Source organism: Strongylocentrotus purpuratus, unplaced genomic scaffold (genome assembly GCF_000002235.5).
Source record: "Strongylocentrotus purpuratus isolate Spur 01 unplaced genomic scaffold, Spur_5.0 spur5_scaffold_20, whole genome shotgun sequence".
In the NCBI taxonomy this organism is placed as follows: Eukaryota; Metazoa; Echinodermata; class Echinoidea; order Camarodonta; family Strongylocentrotidae; genus Strongylocentrotus; species Strongylocentrotus purpuratus.
The window spans coordinates 28,426,980-28,446,797 of record NW_022145606.1 but is presented as its reverse complement, the minus strand read 5'-3'; the positions used below and the strand labels follow the sequence as shown (position 1 = coordinate 28,446,797).

Below are 19,818 nucleotides of genomic sequence, written 5' to 3'. Positions count from 1 at the left end.
TTTTTTTTTTTTTTTTTTTTTTTTGTTAGACAAAAACAAAATCCCATCACCCCACTCTTACATATAGACCCCGCTAAACGTTTCTCGGCGGGGGTCAAGAGGCGGAGCCCCCAGAAACTCAGGGGGTATAGGCATTTCATTACTGTGAGATGAGCATATGTTGATACCTTATATGTTTCACTGGCAGGACACAAATTGGTATGGGGTCCAAGGGGCAGAGCCCCCAGAGGCTCGGGGTTTGATACATTCAATTTTCGTCAGATGAGCACATTTTGATACCTTATTTGCGACACTGGCAGGTCACGAATTGGTGTGGGGACCAGGGGGCGGAGCCTCCAGAAGCTCAGGGGTTTTGGGCAATAAAATACGATCAGATAAGCATATTTTGATACGTTATTTGTGACACTGGCAGGACACAAATTGGTGTTGGGTCCAGGGGCCGGAGCCCTCAGAAACTCAGGGGTTTTGTACATCAAATTATCGTCATATGAGCATATTTTTATACCTTTTTTTGTGACACTTTTTAATATTTTGCTTTCTTTAGCACACACACACAAAAAAAAGAAAAGGAAAGAAAATCTTTCCCCTTTTTTGTTTTCCTTTTTTTAAAGTTTATACACAGTTAGATTCAAGAACCTAAGAGGATAAAAAATGGTATTTTACGCCAATTAGCAAATGATTGTACAATTGATTTTTATACCATTGATTACAGATATGCATTGTTATTAAAGCTTCATGTAACTTGGTACAGGATTAATAATCTGTCGCAATGAATTAATAGTTTTATTAATAATTTATTTTTCTTGATTATAGATGATGGGACACTAGGTGATCTGGCCGAGGCCATCGAAACTGAACAGCAGATGGAAGCATTGGGCCGTGTACTGGGCTTTTCCGCTGCGGAGATAAACCGGTATGCCGCCACAAACCAGAAAGGGGACAGGACAACAGCTAAAGGAACGACGTTCATGCTCCGTGATTGGAGTCGGGAGGTTGGGACACACAATCAGTTACAAAGGCTAACAAAAGCTCTCAAGAAGGCTGGACTAGTCATGCTGGCTGATACACACTTGATGAACGCCGATCCTAACGAAGGTAAACTTGACCAGCTTGAGCAAGACTCAGTATTAAGTGATCGCGCTTCTGCGTCTCTGTGATGCTATTTCGCACCGTACAAGGTTACTCCAGAAACCCACAAGCGGTCGTGTATAACACGTTACCATATAAATATATCATAACTTCTTGTCCAACAACTTTTTAACCTCTGCATTCGATCCATTTGCCCATGTATGTATGAACGATCGGCCGCATTTTGTTTTTATTCGACCGCGCCGTCTTTGAAACAAATTAGACACAGTTTGACATTTCAAGTTTGTTCATCATTAATTTCCTTATAACGATATGTGTTATGCGCGACAATTAGTGAGTTCGCAGCGTCACCTACGACGACGTGAAACACCCTCACAAAAATGTCCATTTAACAGACAAGTATGGTTTCCTCAAGATGTTAATGTTCTAAAGAAGGTTCAGTTCTAAGAAAAGTGAAAACAATTTGTGAGCCATCCACTCGTATGTATTCCAAACTGATGTGTGGACCGCACATAAGTTATATTTTCTCTTCTTATTTAATTTTCCCTAAGTGAAAACCCTTTGGATAAATACTACCTGCGGTGGTCCAGAAATGTTATATTACACACACTTCCGGTTGATATCTGTATAATAATGTTTAATTGTGTAACAAAAATGCCTCATGTCAGAGTAAGGTACAGGCACAAGCTGACTATACTTAAATTCCCTTTTCCCTTATAATCCGACGGATTGAACAGCTCTACAGGAAAAAGTGTTGGTTGATATAGCCGGAGCGTTGATTAATGACGAGAACGTGGCGGAATTAGGCCGAGCATTGGGTTTTTCTACGGCAGCATTGAACAGATACACAGAAACGAATAGGAGAGGGGATCGGGTTACCTTTAAAGGTACCCGAGATATGCTTCTGGACTGGCGACAGAAGTTCTCCCCCAGCGATCAGCATCAGAAGCTCAAAGAAGCCCTCACCGAGGCCAATCTTGTAGAGCTGAGTGACAACTTTCTCAAAGAGGTACCCAGACCCCGAGGTGAGTGTGTGTGTGTGTGTTCGTGTGCGTTTATTTGGGCATTAACTGACGTGTATCAATCAGATATTATTTACGTCTGAGGTCGACCCAAACGTCACCATCCGAAAGACGCAACTCGGTCTCGAACCGGGGTCCGCTGAGTCGGTTTGTATTTGAATTCAGAGAGCTGACCGAACCACGGACAAAACAGCTAGACCAACGCACAACTCCTTTGACTAATTAAGTAACTATTTTAATTACCGTTTTGATCATAAGCGATTTGTGAGTTCACTAAACATTTCGTCTTTAATTATAATGATGTCGCGACTTGCGAGAAAAAATTAAAGGATCATAATATATTTCATGAAATAACGCCGGCAAAAGCATCAATCACTGAGAGAGAGAGAGAGAGAGAGAGAGAGAGAGAGACAGAGAGACAGAGAGAAAGAGAAAGAGGGAGAGAGATAGAGAGAGAGAAAGAAAGAGCGAGAGAGAGAGAGGGGAATAGTAAAACTGTGAATAAGATCAGGTTTGAATATAATCATTTCATGTTGTGTTGTTACGTTGTTAGAGAGAGAGCTATAAAGAGTGTCCCCCTTCACACCTTTCCGTGTTTACAAAGATGTCCGTAAAAAATACAACCTAATGATTAATAGTTGTATATAATATATTATTTGTATGGTTTTCTATTGCAGATAGTGTTTATGAATAAAATTGATTAAATGATGAATACATTCTAAGTAATAACATTTGTATATGGTTTGTAAAGTACTTTGTAGCTACAAAGGTGTTCTAATTAGTAATCATGGGAACCTTTTGTGTTGGCGGGGATCACTATCACTCAAATGACAATTTAGGACAGAAAATTGCATATGCTCATTTTTGTCATATTTTCAAAGTTCTCCGTATCTCTTTTTTTCTCTCTCTCTCTCTCTCTCTCTTAGTTTTGAGAGAGTACTAGTTCACTATTTTTAAATATTTTTCTTTAGATTTTGTTCTTCAATGCTAATGATTTGTATCTCTCTCTTTTGTATCTTTGCGCTACAGCCTGCAAGAAAAAGGAAGACGATGGCAAGAGCCCCTAGCAGCACAGCCACATCACGAAACCGTACATGGTCTTCAGCGACGTCCATCGTCGCATCCTCCATCCCATCTTCACAAAAAACAAGCGCCCTTCGAAGAAGATGCAGATCACCATCGCCCAGCAGTTGGGTCTTTAGCTCGGCACTGTCAGTAACTTCTTCATAAATGCCAGGAGGTGGAGCCAAGATAAATGGCAGGACAAGAACGGAGAGGTCGGTGAAAAAGTGGTTGGGGCACCCGGAGGAGGCGGACAACATCCCAACCAGGGCTCTCTAACACCAAAGTCAGAGTACAAGGTGTAGTCGCGGGGATGGAGGGGGGGGGGGGGGGAGGTGTTATTTTTGAGTTTCTCTCTGCACAGGAGCATTAACGCCTGTGGTGGTCCCATCTAGTGTGGAAGAGCATGTCAGTTACCTTTTTCTCTTTACCTTGCCTAAGTCGAGACGAGATCCAACATGCCAGAAGACCTGAACCAAAACAGCATCACCTTCGAAGAACCCCATTCCTACATCAGCAGATTAAAGTATACCTAAAGCTGCTTTGGACGACTTTCATCTCCAGTAATCCACTTCAAGGAGCATCTACCAGTGAACTTCCAAGGTGGTGATGCGATCTAAGGCTGGAGAATGATTTATTAATTTCCATTTGAAACTATGGAACTAATTCCTATAGGGTTGGACTTATGGATTTGTATACTGTGTTTGTGCGAAAAGGGTTTCATATCCGTGTTGAGGAATTTAGCCGTGGTATATATCGTCAATTTCTCATGTTATCGTACTTCCATGGTTTGTTAATAGGAGAGTAAACATTTGAGACAGAAGGGCATTAGCTCACATAATTTTTAAACATATTAACACCTTTCTGTAAAACGATGTAGCCGTGGTATGTGTTTACATACATTTGAGTGAGGGATGCATATGTGGGCTTGGATGGGTGCGTGTTTTAAAGGGATCCGGTAACTTTGTCTCAGATTCTGAAACAAAATTCTGGATTTAGTTAATGCTGCAATTATAATTATAAACCTTTAGGTCAGCCAGGAAACCCATAAATTTTACAAGCCGTTCGCCTGTCTGATTATCAAGATATTTATGATTGGAATTACAAATTTTAAAAACCGTTTGCCAAACGGTTTTCACAACACTACAGTCTATTGGGGAAAACGAGTATGGTAAAACCGGTCACTCATTTTGTTTTTGTTTTTGAGGCACTTCTTGATCATTTTGAAGCGCAATTTGTTAGGGCTTCAATATAGCACCATATCACAGGCATTGATAACACGTAGGGTCGTGTATCTCAGATTTAACTTTGTTAAACGATCCCTTTAAGGAAATAACATGTATATATTATATGGTATGTAGCTGTGCTATCTATACATTTGTGCCAGAGATGGATATCTGGACTTGGGTGGGTGTGTTCTAAGGAAATAACAAATGTAGCCTTGGTATAATTATTTATATACATTTTTGTGAGGGACATATATGTGGGCTTGTGTGGGTGTGTTTCCGATGAAAATTCCTGATATATATTTGTTTGTTTGATTTATTATATTTCTGCGTTCAAAAAGATACAAATTAAAATTCAAAGTACAACAATTTGAACAATAACAAATATAATGAAAAAAAAGTTTTAAAAAGGAATTAAATGGAAAATAATGTAGCATTATATCAAAATGTTAACATGTACGAGGCAGGCAAATAAGATAAGATATATATAGTAAATTAAATTAGGTATTTTAGAACGCATCGTGAGCGGTAGCAGTATATGGCATGTAGTTGTGTATATAAGTATACATTTGTGCCAGAGATGGATATCTGGACTTGGGTGGGTGTGTGTTCCAAGGAAATAATATGTTTATATGGTTTGTAGCCTTGGTATATATGTATATTATTTTTGTGAGGGACATAATATGGGGGCTTGTGTGGGTGTGTGTCCTATGGAAAAAACTTATATACATGGCATGTAGCTGTGGTATACTTTTGTGCCACATATGGATATCTAGGCTTGGGTGAGTGAGTGTTGGATTGAAGATTATTATAATAATATAGTAGTTAGATATACCAAAAAACCTGCCTACTGTAATTTCCTATTGATATATATATATGTATATATATATATATATATATATATATATAAATATATATATATATATATATATATAAATATATATATATATATATATATATATATATATAGAGAGAGAGAGAGATATAGAGATAGAGGGAGAGAGAGAAAGACAGAGAGAGAGAGAGAGAGAATGAGAGATAGAGAGTGTGTGTGGAGGGGGGGGGGGGTGTCTTTTCGAGCAGCGAACCCCTAAATCTAAACTTAAACTTGTTGTCGTCACAATGTCTATTAGTACCGACTCACTGAGCGAGAGATATGTATTCTTTTGTTTGGTTGGTTAGCTCTAGTTATACGTATTTCCTTCCGGTTTCGTTTTTGGACCACATGATCAAACTGACTAGCATTAAGTATTTGCTCAATGCCACGTCACCAGACATTGAAATATAGACTCACGCAGTGTATATCTTCCGTTTCAAACGGGTTATCCGTCACTTCTACATGAAAATCCGATAAAACGAAGAACATTTGTGCAAAGGGAATCTGTATTAGATTGAGTTTCTAGATCATTTCTGAGGAGAGAACTTAACGCCTCGTTCCACAATTCATTTCGCATTGAGCAGTATCTAGGCAAACGGTGAGTATAATATATTTTTTGACTCGTTACCTCTAAATTGAGTTGATCCAAACGATAGCAACTATATAAGCTCATCAGAATAGAGTTTCATACAATCCATGTTTTTATTGCAGAAACCCTAATAATTAGTCTATATATTTATCAATTTCACTAAAAGTTATTAGTATTGTGAGAACGATGAGAAGGTGAAATATACCCACACTAGCATGTCTTAAGTATAATATGTCTATATCTGGGCAAGGATAAGGCATTTTGGCTCTGGTAACGTAAATAACATCATCTTGTTTGAAGCGATTCCCCAAAATCCCTAGTAGGAAAGTTGACATTGCAAATAGTGATCATGGTGATTATTCGTGATATCATGTCGTTAGAGAACAATTTCCACATTCGGGCAATGTTGGGCAATTCGCACAAACTTGTAATTTAATGTCATGTATAGGTCTTTATAAAGGCAAAAAAAGCTGGGAATAGTTATCATGGAATATTGACACAATTGTTATTGCCTTCAATTATAGTTACACATTGGGCAAAAAGAATTTCCGTTTCGGTTTAATAAAATTTGGAGTGGACTATTAGGCTATTATTATTATTATTATTATTATACATTACGTGATCGTTGCATGGTAATCTCAGGTTTAATAGTCATATTCAAAGTATCATAATGTACATGATATACTGAGAATTTTTTGGGGTCTCTTTTCCTCTGTTCGACCGCTTTACAATGATAACATTATCTGTAGCTGAAATTTCAATTCTGCTGCAAAGAACTTCCCGTTAAAATCATTATTAATCGTTTACATCTTTGCTCAATTTTATAGTCACAATTGATAAAAGGCCTTATTATACAACATATACAAGGGGACAAAAGTCCCCCAAAAATCAGTTTCTAGAAAGAGCTGAGCTCCCAAAAACCCGAATCAGACATTGTTGCAGTATGTTTATATTTGCAGTAGCTAGATATGAGTGAAATCTGAAATACAAAATAAAACTTCAGACGTTTGCACTTATTCCCTGAATTACATTGAGATACATATACCCGTGCGCCCGGAAAAACTAAACACTTTTGAAATGGCTGCCGAATAAAATATATATCATTCTGGGGGAAAAGTGTATATGGATGGAAAGGGGGAAATCTAAAGCCCCCCCCCCCCCCCCATGATCTCGGCCTTTGAACGCCCGATCGCCGGAAAATGTGCTTGCATGTCAAGTGAAGTGTTTAGATTACTATTGTAATTTTGTTTGTTGAAAAAATCACTCATTTTCAAATTTATGCAAATAATACACCTCACATTTTTACCCATAAATCATATATAAAACCAATATATTATACAAAACAATTTTAAGATAGCTCTATTCTGCCTCACTGTCGTCTGCCATTATCTGCGACAATGAATCCAACTTAGGTGCTTGAAATGGTTTTTCGTAGAAATCCCGTAGGTACAAGTCATATATATTCCCTAATACGGACAATAAAATTCACAACTGGTGATTATGTCCTTTTTTGGGGGTATACTTTTCCGGTGGTTAAACAAAGATCGATTAGCTCGCGTGCTAGTGATTGATCAGTTTCATGCGGCGGCCTGAAGTAAGCACGGATCGAAAGCGAAAGCTGCCTGTAGCGCCCGGTCTAGTGCCTGGTATTTCTGCATCAGTCCCTACTGCCATCCGATGCTGTTATCCGGAGTTGGCTGTTGAGTGTCGGGTTTAATACATTTAGAACCGAAACTTTCAGTTTTATTGGAACCTAAGTATAAAAACAGCAACTCCTGCAATAAATGTGCGAGAGCCCAAACAGTGTCTAGACCTCTCTCAAGTTCATCTCAAACCACAAGGGTCTTCAGGAACCAAGATGTGACAGTGGATGTAGAGAGGGAGTTTGTGACCCTCCTGGTTTCGACTACTCGCAATTACATTCTCAATCAATGGATTGTAGCAATTCTGCACAAAACTCAACCAGTCATGATGGAGAAAAATTGAAACAAACACTCAGTGAAGTAATGATTTATGTGACTGGTATTAGGATATGTTTCAGCTTGTTAATTTTATAAGGAACTTTGTGCCAAAAGAACCTCAATGGCTCGAATGGTTCCATGTCACAAGCTGCCACCCCCTCTGTTTATGTAAACCCTAACAATCATGGGGACACATGAATTAAAATCCACACTTGATTTACTAATGAATTGATCTTTTAAATACTGTCATCATTTCAGGATGGTTTTGGTTTATTGTAAGCGTGAGCTTTCAGTGGGTACAATTTGGGGTACTTTGTGCGGAGATCAGTGGACGGATATTTCCATGTACAATGCAGGAGAGGTGTCTATCTTCATTGGAATTCAGGCCCTGAATTCCAATGAAGATAGACACTGTGAATTCCAATGAAGATGGCTTGTTTAAAAGGAGAGAAGCAAGATAGATTGATTTTTGAATGACATGGGTATTGCATAATGTGAAGTTATGTGAAAAGAATTGCAGAATAATTATATTAAATTAAAAAAATAGCTTTATTTTAACAAACTTGTACACAGTTCTATGGAAAAAGATTAAGCAGTTGTAGCTTCAAGTGATATCATTTAACTAACAAGTTTTTTTTTTCTCAAATTATCATAACAAGTGAAAAAAACATATTTTTATAATAACTTCCCTCATTTAATTTGTTTGATCAACGACAATGAGTAGGCCAGCCCTTGTGAATCTGTATTCTCTCTAGATTGTCGGGCCTACTACGTCTCGGAAGATTTTTTCCCTTTGTAGTTGCCTACTAACTTCTTCCTGCAGAAGTAGCAGTATGGATGCCATCTTTGATCATAAATTTACGCTTGATAGAAATAAAGCGTAAAGTTACGATCAATTAAAAAAGATACGCTTGATTTTACGCGCAGCACAACATGTACGACAATTCGGTACAAGGGTCTGGAAATTAGACTATATAATTAAACGAACGCAATCGATAAGTTTCAAGTCCTTCTTTTTTGATGGAAGTATTGAATTAGTATCATCTTTCAAATGCCGTTGGAATTTAATCTTTCATTTGTTGGTCTGCAATGGGAGATATAATCAGTTTTCATGTTTAAGTATCACAAAGGGATTCCCGAGTATTTTTCGATGATATGTTTAGAACTAATTCGTAATTCCATGAATATCATATATGTTGCGTTAATTTTGTCTTCTCTCTCTGTGACCCTCTCTCAATCTATCTATATTTTCCTCTCTCCTCCTACCACTTCTCCACCCCTATCCTTCTATATTTCTCTTCCCCTCCCCTCTCTCTCTTTTTATATATAGCTTTTTAATATTTCTCTGGGACTTTTGTAGAGTATATTGATATCGTCTGAGATGACCTTTGCTCCAGGACGGGGACAGAAAGATCATGAGAGTTAAAAATAACAGGAAATAACACCCAGCTCGTATTCGGCCTAGTTTTACTTTGTCATACTATAAGAGGAAAACATGCGATATTCTGCCTCCACAAACCTCCTGATGAATTTATTCGAAAGCATCAAGGAATTAAAATCACGAATTGTTTTTAACAGATCAAGTACGTACATTCGCATGTGAAAAAGAAACAGTTTAAAGTGTTCATTTACCCTAGTGCATATTATGTAACCATTTACAAGAGGGGAGCTGGGGGTTAAAGACATGAGCAGCACAACTGACGTCCGAAACTTCCAGGTCAAGCGAAAACAGAACAAACCAAACCAACAATAAACAAAAACAATATGAAAATTAAACTAAAAAAAGGACACACAAATGAAACCAAACAAACAATCAAATTTCACCTCGATGTTGGTTGTGTGTGCTTGTGTCTCTCTCCTCTTCTACATTTCTTCCTTTTTCTTCTTTCCATCTTCAACTTTTTTTTATTCAAATTGTTCTCTCTCTGACACTTTTTGTTGTTGTCAGTTTTGTCTCTTTATGATTATATATGATAAATCCTCATATATTTTGTGTGACTGTGTTGAATTACTTTATCGAGTAGCACTGCGAAAAGGCATTTAATGTGCATTATATTATGGTGCGAATTCAAAATATCTAATCGTCATAAACCCAATTAATCAGCCTCAATTAAAATTTAAAATATGAATATTCCTCACTTCCCAATATTTTTTTTTTTATATTAATAATGACGAATTTGTTATGTTTGTAACTTCAAGGGATAGTTGAGTTCGGTAGCATAGGGTGCTACGCACAATTATTTGCTTGTGAGATAATGAAAATCTGAGAGTCGAATGTCAAAGAACATACAATTTAAATGATAAAATCATCTTTTATTGATCAAAACCAGTTCAGAGACGGTTGAATTATCCATTAATATAATGATATATAATATTTGTGTACATACACAAATATTAGATAGTTTGAACCATCCGTTGAAAAAAACGAAATATTGCCTAATACGTTTTTTTTTTCTCCAGTCAATGCCGATGTTGGCTTTTCGTTGGCATTTTCGTGTAGGTTATAATACGCATAATCAGCCGGCCCATGTAGTGTTAATATTAATTAATTATTTGTTGAACGTAGAGCTGAATTTGTATAATCGTATTGGCTATATTTCACATATTGTATGTCCTAGACGAGTACTAGAAATGTCATAAATAAGAAAAAGAGCAATAACCATGCACTTTGTAAGCATTTGCGGTCTGCAACAAGAACTCAACTATACCTTTCAATTTGTTTGTAAATAAGGAATATGTAATAAATTGCAACCTATTGTACTGTGTATTATTTGTACTTGTCCATATCTAGGTTTTTTTGAAAAGTTTTTAAATCTGAGCTTGTACAAAATTGCAATGTAATTTAACTCACGGGCTACCAATTTGCAGCTGTTCTAAATAACCATTCTACTACTACTACTACTACTACTACTACTACTACTACTACTACTACTACTTCTACTACTGTTGCTACTACTACTACTACTACTACTACTGTACTTGAACAATATTTTTGCAATGTATGCCTTGGCCGAATACGAGGTGGGTGTTATTTCCGGTTATTTTATCTCGTGATCTTTCTTTCCTCATCCGGGAGCAGAGGTCACCTCAGATGATCCAGGGATCAACATAGCCCACACAAGTCCCAGGGAACTATCAATAATGTGTATAGAAGAGAGAGAGAGAGAGAGAGAGAGAGAGAGTAAGATAAAGAGAGGGAGGAGAGAGGGAGAAAGAGAAAGATAGATACTGAGACAAGGGGAAAAAGAGAGAGAGAGAGAGAGAGAAAAAAAAAAGCCTAAAGAAACATTGCCTCTGACAACATCTCAGTAGTCAGAACAAATTAATATTCGTTGTATTCCTCTAAATTAAATTTTATGATCAACAAGTTTATTTGGTATCATACAAAAACATAACAATTCATAAAAAACAGAATTAATAATACGCCAGGACCTCAGAGAATCATCATGTGCTTGTACATGAGGCCCTTTTCAAGGTAAATTTATTATCAAATCAAATAGCGAGATAAACAAAACTTACTAGGTATGCTACGTATATTAATGCCCCACTGCACTACTTATAGCTACTTGCGCCCTCTATATAACAAACAATGCCTAATCGGTGACCATTGGTCCCCAATGATCCTCTTTTTTAAAATGTTATTTGAGAGCTGAGTTGATGAGATAACCACCTGTCCAGTGACATTGCAGGTTGGTCCAATCCCTCCTGTACACTAGTACAGATGGGATTTAAGAGAATCAAACCAAAAAAAGGGCCGACCGTTAACATTCAATTTGTATATTGAATTGAATTGATACTTGGATACCTTATTTGTGACACTGGTAGGTCACGATTTGACGTGGGGCCAAGGGGGCGAAGCCCCCGGAAGCCCAGGGGTTTTATGCAATACATTACGGTCAGATGAGCATATTTTGATACCTTATTTGTGACAGTGGTCGGACACAAATTGGTGTGGGGTCCAGGGGGCGGAGCCCCCAGAAGCCCAGAGGTCTTATACATTAAAGTAACGTCACATGAGCATATTTTAATACCTTATTTGTGACACTAGCACGTCACGAATTGACGTGGGGTAAAGGGGGCGAAGCCCCCGGAAGCTCAGGGGTTTAAGGCAATACATTACGGTCAGATGAGCATATTTTGATACCTTATTTGTGACACTGGCAGGACACACATTGGTGTTGGGTCCAGGGGGCGAAGCCACTAGAAGCTCAGGGGTTTTATACATTAAATTATCGTCAGATGAGCATATTTTACACCTTATTTGTGACGCTAACAGGACACATATTGGTGTTGGGTCTAGGGGACGAAGCCCCCGGAAGCCCAGGGGTTTTATACATTAAATTGTCGTCAGATGAGCATATTTTTATACCTTATTTGTGACACTGGCAGGTCACGAATTTGCGTGAGGTCCAGGGGCGGAGCCCCCGGAAGCACAGTGGTTTTAGGCAATACATTACGGTCAGGTGACCATATTTTAATACCTTATTTGTGACACTCGAAAGATACACATTGATGTAGGGTCGAGGGGGCGGAGCCCCCAGAAACTCAGGGGTTTTATACATTGAATTATCGCAAGATGAAAATATTGTTATACCATATTTGTGACACTTTCAGTTCACTAATTTGACTGGGGTCCAGGGGGCGGAGCCCCCAGAAGCTTAGAGGGTTTTGGAAAAAAATTACAGTCAGATGAGCATATTTTAATACCTTATTTGTGACAATGGCAGGAAACAGTCTGGTCTAAGGGGTGGAGCCCCCAGAAGCTCGGGGGTTTTATACATTAACTTATTGTCAGATGAGCATATATTTTTACCTTATTTGTGACACTCTTCGGTCACGAATTAGCGTGGGGTCCACGAGGTTGAGCCCCCGGAGGCTCAGGGATGTTAGGCAATATATTACGGTCAGATGAGCACCCTGGGGTCCGCCTTAGGGCAATGGTTGGGATCAGGGGGCAGAGCCCCGGAAGCTCAGGGTTTTAGACATTTAATTACGGTAAGATGAACATATTTTGATACCTTATTTGTGAGACTGGCAAGACACTAATTGGCTTGAGGTACGGGGGCCGGAACCCCCAGGAGCTCAGGAGTTTTAAGCATTAAATTACCGTCAGATTAGCATCCAGCCGTCCGCCTTAGGGCCCTAGATGGGGTCCAGGGGACAAAGCCACCGGAAGTCAAGAGGTTTCAGGCAAAAAAATAAAATAAAATAAAATCTTTCCCCTTTTTTTCCTTCTATTTTTGTAAGGGGGCGGGCCCCCGAGCCCCCTGGATCCGCCACTGTACATCAGTCTACGTATTTTCTAAACCATATTCATTTCTCCATTAGGTTAAACAGCAATTTGACATATGAGACATGATATTTATATGAGTAACTTGTGTAGGCTTTAATCTGCAAGCCCGATTCCCATTGGTGTATATTTGATCACGTTTACCTATTACTGGAGGTATTTAAGTTGGTATTCTGAACATTGTTGTATCTTTTCTCACATCTGTTTGGCCGCGCCTGTGTTCAAACTTTGGTGCGCTTGTAATTGTGCTTATTAGTAATAAAATGGCGCTTAATCCTCATTTGCATATACGCACGAGTGATAATATGACAAGATAATTGGTATTCTGAAAATTGTTGTATCTTTTATCTTATCTTATCTTGCTTGGTATTTACAACAATATTTACAACAGGTAGGGGTTGTTGTATCTTTCGTGGTTATATAATGGCGGCAATATTTCTTGCACAGAACCAACTACGTGCCAATAAACGAGTTAGAAGTAGATTGTGTGTTGACCGGAAACATCACAGATGGGAACTTTCTAAGAAATTACATGCTAGGATATGACGATTTTAATGCTTTCATCTTAACTAATATAGTGAAAGCGTGATTTGTCTTCATGTCTCCACATGCCACAGCGCATATGATGACGCGCGTAATAAGCGCTCAAATAACTAATTACGCCCAAGATTAGTATGCGCTAGGCCCATCTTCAGATATGGCCTAAAGTATTCCTATTGGTCGACCTACTTATCATGCTTATATAAAACAGATTTCGATTGGTAGGGTCCATACAAATGGGCGTGTCAACAGTGGTCAAAGATAAGATAGAGGCGGTCCTTCAAGAGATAACACAGGGATAGAATGATGTTCATCATACCAATTTACAACAATATTAGCGCTGTGTTATCTCTGGGAGATACAACAAAAGATAACACAAAACTTACAACAATGTTCAGAATACCACCCCTTGACTCTGCAGCTGCTGAAGAAAAATGGGATGGAGGGGGGGGGGGTGATTAACACAAACAGGAAAAATGGTGATTGTGATGGTGTTGATGGCGGAGATGATGGTGATGATGTTATGATAATGAAGATTGTGAACAGGAAAATGTAATTATGCTGATGTAAATATGCCTCAAATGGAATATGTATGTATTGTGGATATGCATGTTATGTTATCACTAAATTCCTATTTTGTTATCAACCATCATGTTTACCAATCATGTTAACATTTTGATTAACTGTTTTTTTTTGTTGACAGCGTCTGATGGTTCGTCATAAACATGGCACGTGTTTGCAGTTCCAACGTTGTGAGGATATTGACTGACCCTTCAGATTTAATTCCCGCTGACTCTGCAGCAGCTAAAACAAAACGGATCGTAGAATTCAGTGACGAGGTCAAAAAATGTCTTACCCTTCTCAAAGCCGGTATCAAGCACATTCAGGGTTGTGAAGGTTTCCCATGTACCTCGTGTCTTAAAAGTATAAACGATATCGTCACAGTTTCTCGTAACAGTAAAATTGATCGGAACGCTGTAGGGGATGGCTTGGGCATTGACACAGACTACTGCAAAATGTTTACGTATACGTGGAAAAAAAGAGATATGTTACAGAAGATTGAGGACGCTGATCCACAAAAAGACCTATCACATGAGACCACACGAATGTTTACATTTTATATCGAACTGCTTGGTTCCGCCATGAACTTTACGGACCAGTCTGATTACTTCCGTTTACAAATGGAAGAAGATGGGTGCCTGTCTTTGATTGTGGATTGGTTTTTACACCTCGTGAGGGATGATAAGGCAATGAACAAATGGGTAGATGACATGATGTTTGATGCAATGAACATGTTTGACAATGTCTGCAGAAAAGTGCCGTCTCTGGCTCCTAAGCACCACCGGGCCGTGCCTGCCTTCCAGAAGTTTAGCGAGTCAAAAGATAGCATGACTCAGACAAAAGCAGTCATGATATTGGCAAAGCTGGTGAAGAAAGAAGAGGCAGACAAGCTTTCCACCGACTACATCTGTATCCTAACACTACTTTCGGATTTGAAGGGATGTCTCGAAAATCCTGAACATGAGAAAAAGACAGATCGAAAAACATCCATCGAGAAGATTGTGACCACGATTACTTCTAGTGCAGGCGAGTTAGCTCAAGCTATAGATGACCTAACAATCAATGACAACAACAAACAGCTCGTAGTAGAACACGGAGTCATTCCTATCCTCGCTAAACTGCTCCAACGAGATTGTTCCGTGGAGGAGAAGACTTCTGCCGCCAACGTGGTCTGGAGACTAGCCTTTCTCAAGGAAAATAAAGAAAAACTGCGGAAAGAACGTGATATTATCTACAGTACGTAAACATTATTTACATTTTTCATAATCATGATAATATGGGAGGGAGATTTAAACAACTTCATACGTAAAACGTATGGTATTTTAGCCCCATTGTTATCATTAATACACGAGGAGTCCTGATAACGATTATAGATAATAATAATGGATATATGTTTTTGCTTAATTTGATATCATAGGTGTAAGAAATGTAGGGAGGGGGGGGGGGTAGCCCCTAAACAATTTGGCTAGCTACTTCGATTTGTATAGCAAAGGTGAAAGGGGAGGGAGTAAAGAACAAAATCCGTTTATGAAAAGGAGTTTTAAGATTGAATATTCCCACCTTGGGCATTAATAACATAACACGTTGTGCAGTGACGTTCTAGGCCCACACGAGGCGAATAGTTTCTTACCTCCATTTTAAGAGAAGAAGCATGTCTTGTGTTCAGATATAGAAGGGCGTTACTATGTGTTTAAGATCATATGTTAATGCCCTAGTGGCTACGAACTGACGATATAATATTTTCTTTTATTACCAAACAAGATCTGAGCGAGGGTTCCCGTCATATAAACGAAAAACTCCGCGATGCCTGTGAGGGCGCCCTTTTCGAGATCAACAAAACAACAGATGTCGAGTCACCGCCGGGGGCGCCGCACAGTGGGCCAGGGAGGAACCAAAGGTAAAATTCTGATTTGTACTGGAAGGAATATTGGCATATCCCCGTTACGACAAATGACCGAAGGGAAAAGCATGAAACAGATTAGGATTTGTAAGAATTCGACGAAATCACATCGTCTATTTCCAGGTGTATATGGAACATAGTTATTTTGTGTTGACCACATGACACCGGCCATTTTAGGAAAAAAGGGTAAATCTTCCCTGATATGAATTTGGTTTTAACAGAAGTAAATAAATGAGCGAACCAGGTCGGTGAAAGTGTGAGCAAAAATCGAAAAAAAGTTATGATTTGTTGAAGGTGCGATGGATCAAACCAAAATTGGCAGCTCTGTGACTAATTTTGCGAGGCCCCCTCCCATTTCTTCTGTACTATTCAGAATGTGCAAGCAACTGTTACATTATTACAATTTCGTTGTAGTACCTTGTATTAAAATGTTACCATTATTTACAATTGCCCATCTCCAAATTTATTACGGTTATGGATGACGATACATTTTAACTGTTTCTAGTAACTTCCTACTAGATAAAACGTAACATACCTTAGTGCTTCCAGTATCATTACCCCGGTCACAGGATTGAATTCCGATTCTGGACTAAACAGTCAGACCGCAGCGTGCGCGATAATGAGGCTGTACGCTGATTTTTATTCAGCGTCCCTTTGGTATTCTCGTACATTCACGTGCGCTGAAATTCACGAGATTTTCAGTGAGATTTGTAAGGGTGTACACGCAGCTGCTTTTGGGGTCGATAACTTTAGTCAAAATGGCAGCACGCAACGGTAATTACTCTCGAGATTTTCAGCTTCAGTTTGATATGAAACTTGCCATATTTCACAATTTTGAAACAATCCTTTTTCACCACTTTTATTGTCGTTATTTTTGTAACATTTCAACAGCTATTTTGTACCCGGAATTTCGCTTTTGGTTCCTGACTTTGGTACATAATTAATTTGTTTAATTCGAGATTCGTTGGAAAGATAAAAAGTCACTGATCAAAATAATGTCAAAACCTAATTGACGCAAAATCATGTTCTCTTTATATTCATAGTAATTAAGACCCTAAAAACCCGGAAATTACGAATTTGTTCTTTCTATGATGGCGCGAAATTGTGTGATTTCATACTCGTGCACGCTCGCCGTCTGAACAATGGCAATGCATAACTGATTGTTAAACTCCAGGGAGCTCCGCCGCGCCACCGACTGGCCGAAAAAAATAAGAAAAATGATTAAAAAAGAAAAATCGTAGAAAATAATGATCTAAAAAGCAAATGATGTATTTGATCCGGGCTCTTTAGATTGTTGTCATGACTCCTTGCGCACACGTGGATTACCGGCGCACGCCACAAGGCAAGCTATTAAAATGTGGATTCAGAATGTTAATGAACCAAAGCGGAGCATATGTGACGTAGTTGACGTATTTGACCAATCAGAACTCTCTATTACCACATCGGCAAAGTTGACTACTTTTTTTTTAATTATTCATGAAACATTCGCGTGATTTGTCTTGGTTCCTGACTTTGGTACAGCGTAAAATATAATAATTTTGATATCATTGTAAAGAAAAATATTGATGCTTTATGCTGATTATAACATCTTCTTGACGAAAGCATGATTTCTATGTGAAAATCAGCCCTACTCATTAAATAGATTTATCGTCGAAAAATCCCATTTTCAAGGCGAAATATCTTTTTCCAAAATATATTTAACATGATTGTCATATAAGTATATGGAGAGTGCAACTTCTTATCTTTAAAATAAGACCCATTTCATGAGAAATGAACAATTATAAAGGCAAAAACTGCCGATCGGGAAGACCGTCTGGCGTCTGCACTACTAATTTACGTATGCAAGACACGTAAATTCTTGCATACGTGCTGAATAAAATAGAGGGTTTTCGCACCGGCTGCGGTCTGACTGTAAAAGGGGAAGTAAATAGGTCAGTAAAAGTTTGAGAAAAAACGATTGAAAATAAGAAAGTTTGGAATTTTGGAAGGTGCGATCAACCAAAGATAAATTGGTACCATTGTGACGTATCTTGCGAGCTCCCCTCCCGTTTGCCCTTTACTAACAAACTCAATATATTTTACCTAAAGCCAATTTTCGATCATACATTTACTCTAAATACAATTATTGCATATAGGTTTTCAAGGAACCCCTGTATGAAATAACTTTGTTCCATCATCGATAAGTAAACAAAATGAATGGAAATGAAATGTTCTGTTCAGAGAAAATAGGAGAGGACCGCGCAAAATACGTCACAGTGTTGCCAATTTGTGCTTCACCGGTGTGAACTTTAGCAACTCATAACTTTCCTATTTTTTTTTAAATCAGATATTATTCAAACTTCTACCCCTTTTTCTCTCATTTTCTGCTTTTATTACAACCAACCTTTTATGAGGATGATCTCTCCGTCAAAGACATGGATACATTTATTTCACTTGTATCATATTATTATTCATATTAGTATAAATCCAAATTTACTCTTATTCAATTATTTTAAAAAAAATTAATATAGTCGTTTTATTGACAGTTTCAATGTACATAAAAGGGTACTCTGTTTGTGGGAATGTTGATTGGAGACTAAATCTATTCTGTTGTAATATAACTGGTATACGATATTATTCATCGTTTGGATTGCCGTCGTGTGAAATACACTTTCATCGGATTACAAAGATTATAATCTAAGAACTTTTAATTAAGAGTACATAACAATTTATATAGTGAATACAATATGGATTTGAAATTGCTACTAAGCTGCCCTTTTTATAAAGGAAATAATACATGGTAAAATTGCACCAAAAATAAACACAATAATAAAAGTAGTTGCATTGAAACTGAATGTTGTGAACACAGTCCCGTCACAAGACGAAGGTTTTATAACGTTACGATCTTGATTTCTTTACTCATGTATATTCTTTTATTTATTTGAATAGGAAAGTGAGCGACGAAATGCTAAATGACGTGGCAAAGGAAGTTCCATCCTACGCCTACGACCAGTTTAGCGAAAAGCTTGTAGTCAAGCACAACCAGGCCAGAAATATCTTGACAAAGTACCAAAGCAACTATGAGGAGGCAACGAGGGAATGCCTTGCGAAATGGACGGATAGATCAACCCGTAGTGTGGCTGATTTACATGACGTTCTGAGAGCAGCTGAATTGGGAGGTTTAATCGGTAACTGTAATTAACGTCAATAAAAAGTAAGCCATGTGGGGACAGTTAACAGCTAACACGCACCCACATTCACGAACGCATAAACTGTACATATTTTAGAGAGACTATTATGTTCGGCGACAGAGGAAATAAGCTTAAGACAAAAACACTTCAATACAAAACTATGATAACGAAATCGCCAATTACTAGGTAGGGGCATATCAAAATGAAAAGAAAAAAAAAACATTTTAATTTCAAACAAATCTATAATTAATTAGCCTATGCAGAATATCTATATCGTTTCAAAAGATCTGATCATGATTGTTGTTTGAAGAGCAAATGCACAGAAACTATTATCATTTATTTTATGACTGTGAGTACTCACAAATATTTTGGAACAAGGTCTTATTTTTTCTCCAAAAACAGAAGTATTGTTTGATAATGACAAAAATGAATACATTGATATAGTGGTAGGTAATCAATGTGATTATATAAATTAAAAATATGTAGTTCTTAAAAATCTATACATTAATTCAGCTTCTTATGTTTTTATAT

General features: G+C 37.9%; 1 protein-coding gene across 1 annotated transcript; it reads left to right on the top strand.

Moving 5' to 3' along the window:
- The first annotated feature begins 5,682 nt into the window (after positions 1-5,682).
- Positions 5,683-19,298, top strand: LOC105440241. Its single transcript, XM_030993825.1, has 4 exons — positions 5,683-5,874; positions 14,360-15,453; positions 15,979-16,114; positions 19,046-19,298. The coding sequence occupies exons 2-4, from the start codon at positions 14,382-14,384 to the stop codon at positions 19,296-19,298; spliced, it is 1,461 nt and encodes a 486-aa protein (XP_030849685.1). The 5' UTR covers positions 5,683-5,874; positions 14,360-14,381.
- Positions 19,299-19,818: the final 520 nt, after the last annotated feature.

Coding starts and splice junctions, on each gene's coding strand:
- LOC105440241 (XM_030993825.1), top strand. CDS start 14,382: ATGGCACGTGTTTGCAGTTCCAACGTTGTGAGGATATTGACTGACCCT. Junction 15,454..15,978: donor AGAACGTGATATTATCTACA/GTACGTAAACAT, acceptor TTACCAAACAAG/ATCTGAGCGAGGGTTCCCGT. Junction 16,115..19,045: donor GGGCCAGGGAGGAACCAAAG/GTAAAATTCTGA, acceptor TTATTTGAATAG/GAAAGTGAGCGACGAAATGC.